Source organism: Salvelinus namaycush, chromosome 24 (assembly GCF_016432855.1).
Source record: "Salvelinus namaycush isolate Seneca chromosome 24, SaNama_1.0, whole genome shotgun sequence".
NCBI lineage: Eukaryota > Metazoa > Chordata > Actinopteri > Salmoniformes > Salmonidae > Salvelinus > Salvelinus namaycush.
Genome location: NC_052330.1, coordinates 13874343 through 13888022, shown reverse-complemented (window position 1 = coordinate 13888022; position 13680 = coordinate 13874343). Strand labels below are relative to the sequence as shown.

Below are 13680 nucleotides of genomic sequence, written 5' to 3'. Positions count from 1 at the left end.
TGCAGATTACTCCTTTGTAGAAGTCCATAACGTCAAATAAATAGAACATCCCAAGGTTAATGCTGTAGATATTGTTATAAGGGAGTGTGAGACTATTGAAACATGTAACTTTCAGAGTTGTATTGTTATTAATATAGTTTACAGAGTGCTAAAAGTGCTGCTGTTGCTAGCTAGCATGCCTTTCTGTGATGCAGACGGTTAGCTGAGCTGCCGACTGGTGCTGGCGTTGCATTATGGGAGATGTAGTTTTGGCCCTCTAAGGTCTGAATGGGATAGAGGCAATTTCACATTGTAACTTGTTTTTGTACATGAGTTGTTGTATTTTGGTACTGTCAACACTGAAAGCAGCTAGCAATGTATTGGGGATGTGAGACAGGATATGTATTTTACCTTTCTTCATGCTCCTGTATAGAACAACTTGTCAGATGGCGCATTGGAGACGGATGTGTTCCTGTCATGTCTTTTCACAATACTATTGCAGGTATGGTTCTATTGTCTAAGAATTAAGATTATACATTCGTTGTATTAAGGACTGGTTATTATTTTATACTATACATTATGGCTTTATGTATGAATGTGATTTGTGTGAGTCCGAGAAAACACAGAGAGAAAGAACAACTTGTCAGATGGTGCATTGGAGACTGATGTGTTCCTGTCCTGTCTTTTCACAATACTATTGCAGATCAACATAAAAGCCAAAAAGACAGCCGTGGTGTCGCTCTTCAATTCTTGGTTCTCCGGTGGTACATATAAAACCCGCTACACTTACATTTGAGGACAAAAACCTCTGACAAAAAAATACAAAAATACTTTCATCCATGCAAAACATTGGTTGCTATGGAAAATAATGGTTGCTATGCAGGCTGTCTAACGTTCTCACTAAGGGTGCGTTCGTAAATTCACTCTGGAGTGCCAGAGTGCGCTCTGGGCGTTTGTAAATTCAGAGCTTGTCAGATTCTAAATTTACTAAATGGGCAGCGTTTCGCTCTAGGAGCGCACACTGGACACTGGCCAAGGAGGTTGATCCAACCGTTCTGACCTCACAATGGCAGTCAAGCACCCAAGCTAACTGGCTAACTTTGTCTAGCTTGCTAGCTACTTCCAGACACAATGAGAGAACACCTCACTCACCATTTTACTAGCCCTAGCAGAGCTGGTCAGGCTGTTTTCATGCTATCCAGAGCATTGGTGACTGTAACTGTGCTGCTAGCAACAATTGAATTATGCTTCTTTGCCGACGTTTACTGACACCAGCCATATTCAACCGGTGTTGAGCGTTCATAAATCCATCAGTTATTCTGCGCTCTGGCACAGTCAGAGGAGAGTGCTCTATCATCAGGGGTAGATAGCCAGAGTGAATTTACAAACGCACCTTTAGTTAGCCAACTGAAGCCACAAACTCTACAGCTGGAAGGGCAGCAAATGCTCAATTTTCATTTGTTTTCATAGTTTTTCTTGACATTTAATTGGATATAGCTATCCATTATAATAATATTGTTGCATGATATCGCCTGGATCAGAAAAGTTTATGTTTCGTCCGTGCACAGCATTCTCTGTATAGGGGCGAGATGGCATTTCAAAAGTTAAACTTTGTTTCCGAGGTCAGACAGGCAGACACCAAGGTTTATACAAACCATCACTGTTGGAAATAAAATGCTAACCTAGAAGCAAGAGGAAATAATGTGTTAATAAATGTGTTATTGTTTTAAAATTGGTCGTGTGTGAGATAGAATGTTGGCTGCATGTGTTTGTCCATTAGCAGGGCTTTGGAATACAAAAGTGTGCATTCTTAGCCCAGGGCTAAAGCTTAGCCCAGGGTCAACAAATGCCTGTGTGAACACAGGATAAGCTAGGCCAGGGCCAGTCTTAACTTGAGGCTAAGATAGCGCGGGGCTAAGAACAACGCCGCGTGAAAAGGCCTTCTGTGTGTTCTGTGGTAGGATTGGATAGACCGCAATCACCGCAGCTGTAGCCACTGTGAGCATTGTCGACATCTAAACCCAACCCTAAAGTAGGCATAAATCATGACAAAACTCTGTTTTGGACGAGACTGACTTTACGACCAAAATTATCCTATTTACACAGTCAATTTTGACACTAGAATAAATGTTTCTGACTAATATCGATGCCACATAGGCCGTTTTTATATCCAATAAGATGTGTATTACGTTTTCAGTTGTGCTTTGATAGATGTGACCAACTCTATTATTAACTCATTTATTCACCTATTTATATTGTTCCTAACATCAGTCATGTCCAGAGGTATTAACATTTAGCAGCCTTCAATGGCTTTCTTTTAACTCCTGTATGGGGAATAAGCCAGCGAAACATTCGTTTATGTTCTGATTTAGGCTACTTCACTCCCCCCTCGAATTACCTCTGAGTCTCTCCCCTAACTTTACCACCCTCACTTCTTTCCGTATTTGTGGCATTTCTACAACCCTTCACTTTCCCCAAAGAAGGACACCATACAGCTCTTACAGATGCGGCGGGCTGATAATGAAACACCTGCACAGGAGATCAACATCCTGCTCACTTTGAACAATGAGTGGGTTCAGTTTCGAAAAATTACTTATTGGATTTTCCTTAGTAGACCCAAAGAAAACCTCATCCTAATTCACACATCTTTCCAAGCACAGCTTTCTCATCCTAAACGTGACAATTGTATTTGGTGCTAATACAGTAGCCTAGCATAGCCTATAGTTTATTCCGTTTATATTCGATAAACTTACCACTATGAAACGGTATGTGAGTAGCATTGACAATGCTACACATCACACGCAAAACTGGTGTGACTTATTTTTCCGTCATCGTTGCTGTAGGCTACGCTATGCGTGTTGAAAAAGTGCCTCCTTTTGCGCTTCAGTCATTGTGGCTCGAGTCGCGCAACACTGACATTTCAGCACTTTCTTGGAGGGGCAGCTACCGCGCCACAGACTTGCTTTGGAAAACGGTCATCTTCAGTGCCATTTTATCAAGGTGATTATTGTACAAATCCCTGAGAAGCAATGGATAATATTTTAGATAACGTATCTTTTACTGGACATTCTGTCTTTTATAACTTTACTGACGATTGGATACCTGCTGAAAGAGAAACTATTGATTTTATCATAAGATGTGTCATACCAACTGTGTATATTCTGATCATAACGATTGGGTTGTTGGGGAACATTACCTTGGTTAAGATTTTTATCACCAACAGTGCAATGAGGAGCGTCCCCAACATATTTATTTCGAGTTTGGCAGCTGGGGATCTTTTGCTTTTGGTCACTTGTGTTCCAGTGGATGCGTTCAGATACTTCTATGAGGAGTGGATCTTCGGTGTTGTGGCTTGCAAACTAATTCCGGTCATTCAACTCACTTCAGTCGGGGTCTCGGTGTTCACTCTCACTGCACTAAGCGCGGACAGGTAAGATGAAGAGTAGGATAATGTGAAATATCCTTAATGCCAATATTGTTATTTATACTGTACCTAACTTACGTCATTGTAAATGGTATGGCAAGTGCATGCTAACGTGATAGAACAATTAACATACAGTGCCTTCGGGAATGTATTCAGACCCCTTTTCCCACATGTTGTTACGTTACAGCCTTATTCGAAAATGGATCAAATATTTTTTCCCTCAGCAATCTACACACAGTACCCCATAATGACAAATCGAAGACAGTTTAGATATATTTGCAAATGTATACAAATAAATACCTTATTTACATGGGTATTCTGACCTTTTGCTATTAGACTCGAAATTAAGCTCAGGTGCATCCTGTTTACATTGATCATCCTTGATATGTTTCTACAACTTGATTGGAGTCCACCTGTGGTAAATTCAATTGATTGAACATGATTTGGAAAGGCACACACCTGTCTATACAAATAAGGTCCCACAGTTGATAGTGCATGTCAGCAAAAACCAAGCCATGAGGTCGAAGGAATTGTCAGTAGAGCTCAGAGACAGGATTGTGTCGAGGCACATGTCTGCAGCATTTAAGGTCCCCAAAAACACAGTGGCCCCCATCATTCTTAAATGAAAGAAGTTTGGAACCACCAAGACTCTTCCTGGAGCTGGCCGCTTGGCCAAACTGAGCGATCGGGGGAGAAGGGCCTTGGTCAGGGATGTGACCAAGAACCCGATGGTCACTCTGACAGAGCTCTAGAGTTCCTCTGCGGAGATGGGAAACCTTCCAGAAAGACAACCATCTCTGCAGCACTCCACCAATCAGGCCTTTATGGTAGAGTGGCCAGACGGAAGCCACTCCTCAGTAAAAGGCACATTGTAGCCCACTTGCAGTTTGCCAAAAGGCACCTAAATACTCTGACCATGAGAAACAATATTCTCTGGTCTGATGAAACCAAGATTGAACTCTTTGGTCTGAATGCCAAACGTCACATCTGGAGGAAACCTGGCACCATCCCTATGGTGAAGCATGGTAGTGGCAGCATCATGCTGTGGGGATGTTTTTCAGCGGCAGGGACTGGGAAACTAGTCAGGATCGAGGGAAAGATGAATGGAGCAAAGTACAGTGAGATCCTTGATGAAAACCTGCTCTAGTCTGCTCAGGACCTCAGACTGGGTCGAAGGTTCACCTTCCAACAGGTCAATGACTCTAAGAACACAGCCAAGACAACGCAGGAGTGGCTTCGGGACAAGTCTAAATGTCCTTGAGGGGCCCAGCTAGAGCCTGGACTTGAAACCAATCGAACATCTCTGGAGCAACCTGAAAATAGCTGTGTAGCAACGCTCCCCATCCAACCTGACAGAGCTTGAGAGGATCTGCAGAGACGAATGGGAGAAACTCCCCAAATACAGGTGTGCCACGCTTGTAGTGTCATACCCAAGAAGACTAAATGCTGTAATCACTGCCAAAGGTGCTTCAACAAAGTACCGAGTAAAGGGTCTGAATACTTATGTAAATGTGATATTTCCGTTTTTTATTTAATAAATTAACAAACATTTATAAACCAGTTTTTGCTTTGTCATTATGGGGTATTGTGTGTAGACTGATGAGGAAAAATCTATTTTAGAATAAGGCTGTAACGTAATAAAATGTGGGGAAAGTCAAGGGGTCTGAATACTTTCCGAAGCCACTGTATGTAATTATTAATGATTAATCAGTTGTTATGACTCTGATTATTTTTAATGACAAGTGTGTGATCCCTAAACTATATCCCCAAGTGTTATCATAATTGAATGCTGGGCAATTGTCACTGACAAATCTGTTCATTTTTTGATTGACAGACCAAGTGTATCCCCAGAATTATTTTAAAGGGATCAAATAGTGTACACCTGCTGGTTGTACTAACTTCAATAAGCCCAGTTTGTGTTATATTGTTTTATTCAGGTGAGACACGTGGTTAAATGGCCAGTTATCTTCCCTGGAAGGAGCAGCATGAATGCTGAGATTGGAATAGATTGATACATGAGACATTCAGGAGGCGTCACAGTCAGAAGTATCTGCACAGAGCATCATTTACTGTCTGCGTGTGGATGGTTAAAAGGGCAAACATGCCCGCATCTTTGTTTGGGACCTTAATTTGACCCAGCCCCCACTTTCCTTTCCTCTCCTCCACATACCCTCACCAAGACCACTGGTGCTTGGAGACATTGACCTTCTCAAGTGACCATTCTATACCCCCACAAATAGCGTGTCTTCTGGTATTAAGAGCTCCTTCCTCAGCTAAAAGTTCACTGATGTCATGAAAATTCATGGGCTGCCAAATATTGATTTAGTACATTTTTTAAATTATTATTATCAAATTAAAGCCCATGTGATTTTCTAATAAAAAATAATACCCCATTGTGCAGGCCATGATAGGGGTCGGAAGATGGTGCAGGGCTTTGTAATTAGCCTTTCTATGTCACTGACCGTAATCCAGAGCGATATCAGTTGGAGGAAATGTTTGGCTGTGTCACTCTTCACCGGAAATGACCATGACCGTTGGTCATCCCTGTCACTAGGAGCTATTAGGACAGCCATATGGTGAGATTACAGTCTACAGCTGTTCTCTCTATGGTCTGCCTAGTCCATTTGAGCATGTAATGTGAGCAATGAAAAATACACCATTTATATGCTTACCCTATGTGATGGCTTTAAAGAATGTAATCTTGTTAGCACTCCTTTGGGCGCTTGCTCTCAAGCATAAAAACACAAAGAAGTGGGATTACAGCGGTTTACTACAATAAATGCATAAGCCCAGCCTTGTTTTCTCTGGTGAGATATCAAAGACTGTCAGTTTTTCTGCACTTGTCTGTTCTTGCCTGAGGCAGCGTGGTCTTTGACTATGGGAGATTTCTACAGGGGCAGAGGGCAGCTGAGGCTGGTGTAACAGCACAGTCAAGGGCTTCCAATGGAGATTCTCCTCCAAACCAGACATTTATCAGCAGAAATATCATTTAGAAAACTGTCAGAAGGTGAAAAATTTTCCATCATTGAAGCATAAAAAACGCCTTCATGCCCTGTGGAGCACACTTCCTCTGTTGCACCCTCATTTAATATATTTCTTCCCATTATATGACTTAGCAGGAATGGATTATTCTGTGCACATAGCACTGAGTGTTGATTTACACAGGAGATAAGTCCAAAGTCTAACCTTCAAATGAGTTGTATTGATCAGCTTGTAAACATTTTGGTTTCAACATTTAGATGCACTTTGGGAGCAGTGCAGGAACACATTGCTGTTTCAGTTGAATAATTAGAATTTCATTCAGGGGCAATTATTGTAATTAATGTGGGTTTGTTGTAGTCAGGACAGTAATTAATTAGCTAGTGCAATCATAATGCACTTCATAAGTCTCCTACATGTTTACAATATCACCAACAATCTATGAAGCTACTATTCTGTGCCAATGGACTCAGAGATGCCATGTCTTTGTCAAAGCCTCTTAATTTTGCAAAGAGGAAGAAAGTTAATTATATTGATTAAATATAATCACAATAGCAAGTCGCTCTGGATATGAGCGTCTGCTAAATGATTAAAATGTAAATGTAAATGATATTTCAATTTACACGAGGACATTAGAGCAGTAAGGACAGCTGGACATTTAATTGCATGAAAAAGACTGCTTTTAATGTAATTTCAAAGGATCAAGATGAAGGAGCACTAATATTTTTCTATGGTTTTGTTGTGTTTCCAGGTACAAAGCCATTGTGAATCCTATGGACATCCAGACATCCAGTGCTGTGTTCTGGACATGTCTGAAAGCTGTGTCCATCTGGGTGATCTCCGTCCTCTTGGCGGTGCCCGAGGCCATCTTCTCCCAGGTAGTGCACATCCAGGACAAGAATGTGACCTTCACCGCCTGCGTGCCCTATCCCCTTTCCAACGACATGCATCCCAAGATCCACTCCATCCTCATATTCCTGGTGTACTTCCTGATTCCCCTGGGGATCATCTCTGTGTACTACTTCCACATCGCCAGGACTCTGGTCAAGAGTGCTCACGACATGCCTGGGGAGATCAGTGAGCACACGAAGAGACAGGTAGGTAACAACAACAGCAACATATTGCTGCCTGTATCTCAAACATGTCACAAATGAGGTTTGGCTGTTGCAGTTGTGGTTATTTGGAATGCTGGACGGCATATTAAGAACATCAGGTAACTTACTGGATGTCTTTGGCTGCTAGAGTGCATGTTAAGTGAGAGTACACGTTTGAAGTCAAAGAAGCTGAACTGCATCACACGTTTTCTCACTATTTTTGACATAACCTGTAACAAGGGTTCCAGAGTTTTCATGGAAGGAGGCTCTATCTAGGTTTTAATGCAGATACTTCCATATGTAGCCTAATACACCAAGTAAATATTTAAAGTTTGTAAAGGGCAAGTACAGGACATTGTCAAGATGTATCACTGATTGTTGCATGGATGCTTGATCTTTACTGTCTACAGGGGTAATAAATGACAGGTCAGAGGAAGGGTGAGGTAAATCATAAATGTAAGCAATGATCTGGTTGACTACATTTAATTGAGAGTCCATTGACCAAAGCATAGTAAATCAGATGCTTCTTTGCCATTAAGAACGTCCAATGAATCATCAAACAAATGGGCTTGAATCCAGATCAGGACCCACCCAGAGCATGAGTAAACAGATGCAGTCCAAAACCAAAACCCAGCTTCCAATCACTGACATCCTGACTCAGACCTGGACCTGAACCCAAGTCATAATATATTCAAGTAGCCTCAGGAGCTTGTTGACACTGACCAATGTGAGGTTGTCATCAACAATGATCAATACATAGTAAACACTAGTGATGAGTGGTGCTGGAAGGCCTCCGTGTGTTGTCTTATTTACAGTCAGTAGGTCCTCCAGTTGAGGGAGCCCTAACCGTCCACTCATTTATAATGTTAGACAACAAGAGGGCTGGGTCCCACTATCTTTTAGAGCAGATACAGATTTATACTAGATTCACTGGGTGCGACACATAAAAATACAAGAAGCCTGGAGGATGACCGAATCATTGCACTTAAGCTTCCACTGTCTCTGCCTCACAGTAATCCCAACTAATCAATGTTATTGTCTCTAGATTTGTTTGTTTTTTTGTATTTGAAAATCAAATTAAATGAGTTAATAATCTGGGTGTACCTTTGGATTAGAAGGACAACACAGACTATTGACGTGGTGCATTGTGGTTGTGTTCTATTAGACATGCCCCATGGAGATTGGGCTGTAGAGGCTCAAGTTTCATTAAGAAGAAAACTCTGATAGCATCAGTCCCTATTGAAAAGTAGAAATGTATTTAACATTAATTATATGACAAGCTGCAGAAGCCTGATGAAAGACAGGCTAGAGAGTGTGTGTTTGTGTGAGAGAGAGAAGACGAGAGAGAGAATATGCAGACTAAACATGATTCTGGTAAGTGTTTAAGACATTACAAAATATGTATTGAATCACTATCACATCTAACAGGCATGACTTTATGAATAGTTATAGTAACAGTGGTCTTAACTACTGTACAGTCAATTTTCAGTAAAGGCATTAGAAATAGGGCTTCTAGATATCATCTAATCTTTTTTTCTTTTGATTTACTCCTGAATAGAGATGGGTCCCTCCAATTTTTTACATAGATTTACAATTTAATATGAACAATAATGCTGTCCAGGCAGACACTGCTAGTGAATATGATTTCAGACATGATATGTATGAATGAAAAGATACAGTCCAACCATCTCCCTTTGCCAGGGGCTGTGTTATGCTGTTATGATAACTAACAGTCGGTCTGAGGGCATGACATCTCCGTCTACTTCTCTGTTATTAAAATAGTTTCTACTGATCCAATGCTACAGCTGTTTTACTAACCGCATCAACTACATTCTATTTCAATGAAGCCCTTTATCTACTTCCCAGAGTCAGATGAACTTGTGGATACCATTTCTACAGTATGTCTCTGCGTACAGTAAGTTAGATGTAGTTTTGTGATGGGATGCCTATGGCAGCTGGCCAGTCATTGTGCTAACGCTTGTTAGCAATTGCGCTAACGCAAGTTAGCAACTTCCTTCAAACTGCACCCAGAGACATAAACATGGTAGACCAGTTCATCTGACTCTGGGGATGCAGATAGAGGGCTTCATTGCCAAAATCCCGAAGTATCCATTTAAAAACAATTGAAATGTTCACCACTTAAAGACAATTGAAATGTTCACCACGTTCTCATCAACTTAGACAAAAATGTAGAGCTTATGAAATCTTAGTTTACTCCTCTGCTTTTCAAATCTTTACTTCATGTAACATGAGCATCTCATTTATAATTAATACCCCACACTTCTTGCAGAGACCAGCGAATACAACAATGAATAACTAACTGTGATGTGACAATGCAGAAAATGTTAAGTTTACCTATGAAAGATTGTTGATACTGTGCCAAATCAAACAAAATTAATCAATTTGATATCCCTATCAATGGTTAGCTTTACTATCTTACCAGATATAACAGCTTGCTATTGACTTACCTTTTAATACTCTTCTGAATAATTTGAAGTCCACTTCAATACAAGATACTGTCATGAACAAAATAAAGTCAAATGATCGTGCCGTTTTCTTCTGTTGAAAAACCTAAAAGGATCTTGGGAAGAGTGCCAGGATCACTTGACTTGACTTGATAGCTGGCTGCCAATGACTGGCGAGCTAAATCATGACATTTACCCAGGCTATTAAACTTACACAGGGTTGATTTTCAGAGCGCCATCTCCTGCTCACCTCACTGATAAGTTCAAATAGGTAGACTTGAAACTATTTTCAAACAATCTTAGCAGTACTCAGAAGCAATAGTCCTGCCATCAGTACTATTTGCCAGCCACTCTACTGTGGAATGAAGTATTGATTGGACTGGACATTTTACTTTCACATTTCCGCTTACGGTGAAAGGTTCTCACAGTAAAGATATCTATGACACTCCCTTATGTCGGGATACACTACACGAATTCGCCACGTTTTTGCCATCCTTGAAAATGTTCACGATCGGAGTAAAATTCTATGAAATTGGGCTAGGATCATTATATCGCGACTCGCGTAGTTTGAGCGGGTGAAGGACTCACAGATGATACATGTTCCGTTCTCCAGACCCCTGTCGGATGTCCTGAAATATTTTGATCGTGCATCTTGCAGTATGTGCAGTGCTACGACGCGATTGGGCAAGGACTACTGCCAATAGCCAATGAGCACTCAGCATGTGATACCAAAACAATGATCGCAAAGCGAGAAGGAACAACAAACAACACGCACGGTGCGGACGGAGGTGATGAAAGTCAGATGGCTCGAGCTGTGGAGAGAACGCAGCTGCCTTTTCAGTATTACCTACCTCTGTGTCCTACCATGGCACAAACAACACATATATTGAATAGCAAGTATCTAGCATGCTAACTATAGGCTATAACTTTAATAAAACATGGTATATTACTTCCAATTCCCTCTGTAGAAAGTCCATACTTTCCATATCTGCCCAACATTTTGCGAGTCCACATTCTGCGCCTTCCGTTTCTTTTCATGTTTCTGCACATAATAATGGGCACTTGCGCTGCTGGTGCTAGCACATGCAGAGAACGAATAGGCCTACACCTCTGGAGTGTAGGTAGCCTACAGTATGTCGGCTGATGTAGCCTCAAACAAATCGCAGAATGTGGATACAAAACTGAAGCGCATGCTGTAGTACAATCAAGATTTTAATTTGGTAACATTGCAGTGTGACATGTAATAATTGTAAAATGCTAAATCCTATGTACGGTGTGGGAAGGCCTTAGATTGCACTTCAGTCAGCTCTCTAAGGGAGTACTGGTGGCTCTTGCTTTGTGTTTGATACTCTATTGAAACTGAAGGACAATAGCCATACTACTTGTAACCTGTGCAAAATACAGAAGAGAGTGATTTGGACAAATTGTATTTTGTAGGCCTTCTGTATGCCTTCTGGAGGGAGGCCTTCTGTATTTTGTACTCTGTAATCCTTCTGGAAGATTGACAGGGTTTTATGTTGAATATCATCATGTATTTTCAAACACTACATATTTATTTTCTTTCTTTTTCCAAGATGGAGACGAGAAAACGGCTGGCCAAAATTGTTCTGGTTTTCGTGGGCCTCTTCGCTCTTTGCTGGTTCCCCAACCATGTCTTGTACATGTACCGCTCCTTCAACTACCGTCAGATCGACTCCTCTCTGTCGCACCTCATCATCACCCTGCTAGCCCGGGTGCTAAGCTTCTCCAGCTCCTGTGTCAACCCGTTTGCCCTCTACCTGCTGAGCGAGAGCTTCCGCAGGCACTTCATCAGCTCACTGCACTGCAAGAGGAAGCCCCACCACGAACGCAACACTAGCTACCTGCAGCACACCTCGGCCATAAGAATGACCTCCATCAAGAAGACCACCCCTACTGTCATCAACGGACATGGCAACAGCCAGGAGGTCACTCTGTAGGTTTAGGATGTCACCTGATGACATGTAAGTGGTGGGAGTGGCACCAAAAAAAGTTCCGTGCAAAGCTTTACAAGGTGAACTATTATGAAAAGGTCATGCATGTGTGTTGAACAGAAAATGCTTTGTTTGAAGCTGTCTTGTCTATACATTCCCCACAAAGCCACATATCACTGCTGATGAGATGATCACCCATGAATTGAACGTATACGGACATGTTGTCAACAAATCTCTTGAGAGATTCCGGTATCAAAGGTGAAATAAATAAAAAATACAATAAATCCACAATGTTCCATTTTTCATGTTTTGTTGTGTCAATCTGATACATGTTTCACTTTACACAGTTTGCATAGATATGTACTGTCTGCGAAGCATGCTGTCCAAACTGCAAACCCAAAGAGCAGGTAGTTGCTCCCGTGACAGGAAATCTATGTCCCTGTGTTTTTATTTATTTATTTCACCTTTATTTAACCAGGTAGGCTAGTTGAGAACAAGTTCTCATTTGCAACTGCGACCTGGCCAAGATAAAGCAAAGCAGTTCGACACATACAACAACACAGAGTTAAACATGGAATAAACAAACCTACAATCAATAATACAGTAGGAAAATCTATATACAGCATGTGCAAATGAGGTCGGATAAGAGTTAAGGTAATAAATAGGCCATGGTGGCAAAGTAATTACAATATAGCAATTAAACACTGGAATGGTAGGATGTGCAGAGGATGAATGTGCAAGTTGAGATACTGGGGTGCAAAGGAGCAAGATAAATAAATAAATACAGTATGGGGATGAGGTAGATTGGATGGGTTATTTACAGATGAGCTATGTACAGGTGCAGTGATCTGTGAGCTGCTCTGACAGCTGGTGCTTAAAGCTAGTGAGGGAGGTAAGAGTCTCCAGCTTCAGAGATTTTTGCAGTTCGTTCCAGTCATTGGCAGCAGAGAACTGGAAGGAGAGGCGGCCAAAGGAAGAATTGGCTTTGGGGGTGACCAGTGAGATATACCTGCTGGAGCGTGTGCTACGGGTGGGTGCTGCTATGGTGACCAGTGAGCTGAGATAAGGCGGGGCTTTACCTAGCAGAGACTTGTAGATGACCTGGAGCCAGTGGGTTTGGTGACGAGTATGAAGCGAGGGCCAGCCAACGAGAGCATACAGGTCGCAGTGGTGGGTAGTATATGGGGCTTTGGTGACAAAACGGATGGCACTGTGATAGACTGCATCCAATTTGTTGAGTAGAGTGTTGGAGGCTATTTTGTAAATGACATCGTCGAAGTCGAGGATCGGTAGGATGTTCAGTTTTACGAGGGTATGTTTGGCAGCATGAGTGAAGGATGCTTTGTTGCGAAATAGGAAGACGATTCTAGATTTAATTTTGGATTGGAGATGTTTAATGTGAGTCTGGAAGGAGAGTTTACAGTCTAACCAGACACCTAGGTATTTGTAGTTGTCCACATATTCTAAGTCAGAACCGTCCAGAGTAGTGATACCGGACAGGCGGGCAGGTGCGGGCAGCGATCGGTTGAAGAGCATGCATTTAGTTTTACTTGCATTTAAGAGCAGTTGGAGGCCACGGAAGGAGAGTTGTATGGCATTGAAGCTCGTCTGGAGGTTAGTTAACACAGTGTCCAACGAAGGGCCAGAGGTATACAGGTTGGTGTCGTCTGCGTAGAGGTGGATCAAAGAATCATCAGCAGCGAGAGCGACATCATTGATGTATACAGAGAAGAGAGTCGGCCCGAGAATTGAACCCCGTGGCACCCCCATAGAGACTGCCAGAGGTT

General features: G+C 41.8%; 1 protein-coding gene and 1 long non-coding RNA gene across 4 annotated transcripts; one reads left to right on the top strand and one right to left on the bottom strand.

Annotated features, from left to right (window-relative positions):
* Window positions 1–2871: 2871 nt before the first annotated feature.
* On the top strand, window positions 2872–12181 carry LOC120019740 (neuromedin-B receptor-like). Of its 3 annotated transcripts, none has more exons than XM_038963166.1 (4): window positions 2872–2979; window positions 3283–3409; window positions 7134–7479; window positions 11516–12181. In XM_038963166.1, exons 3-4 carry the CDS (start codon window positions 7156–7158, stop codon window positions 11897–11899), a joined length of 708 nt encoding a protein of 235 aa, XP_038819094.1. In that variant the 5' UTR covers window positions 2872–2979; window positions 3283–3409; window positions 7134–7155; the 3' UTR covers window positions 11900–12181. The 3 variants fall into 3 exon arrangements, with proteins under 3 accessions (XP_038819094.1, XP_038819093.1, XP_038819091.1); XM_038963165.1 differs by having other exon boundaries at window positions 3203–3409; XM_038963163.1 differs by having other exon boundaries at window positions 2872–3409.
* LOC120019741 lies at window positions 7023–10658 on the bottom strand. Its single transcript, XR_005472362.1, has 2 exons — window positions 9945–10658; window positions 7023–7447 (listed from the first exon to the last, which is right to left on the bottom strand). It is a non-coding gene; the product is annotated as an uncharacterized LOC120019741 (long non-coding RNA).
* Window positions 12182–13680: the final 1499 nt, after the last annotated feature.

Excerpts from the sequence above, each read along its gene's own strand:
- LOC120019740 (XM_038963163.1), top strand. The coding sequence starts at position 3,009 with ATGGATAATATTTTAGATAACGTATCTTTTACTGGACATTCTGTCTTT. Across the intron at positions 3,410-7,133 it reads ACTGCACTAAGCGCGGACAG|GTACAAAGCCATTGTGAATC; the intron begins GTAAGATGAAGA and ends TTGTGTTTCCAG. Across the intron at positions 7,480-11,515 it reads GTGAGCACACGAAGAGACAG|ATGGAGACGAGAAAACGGCT; the intron begins GTAGGTAACAAC and ends TCTTTTTCCAAG.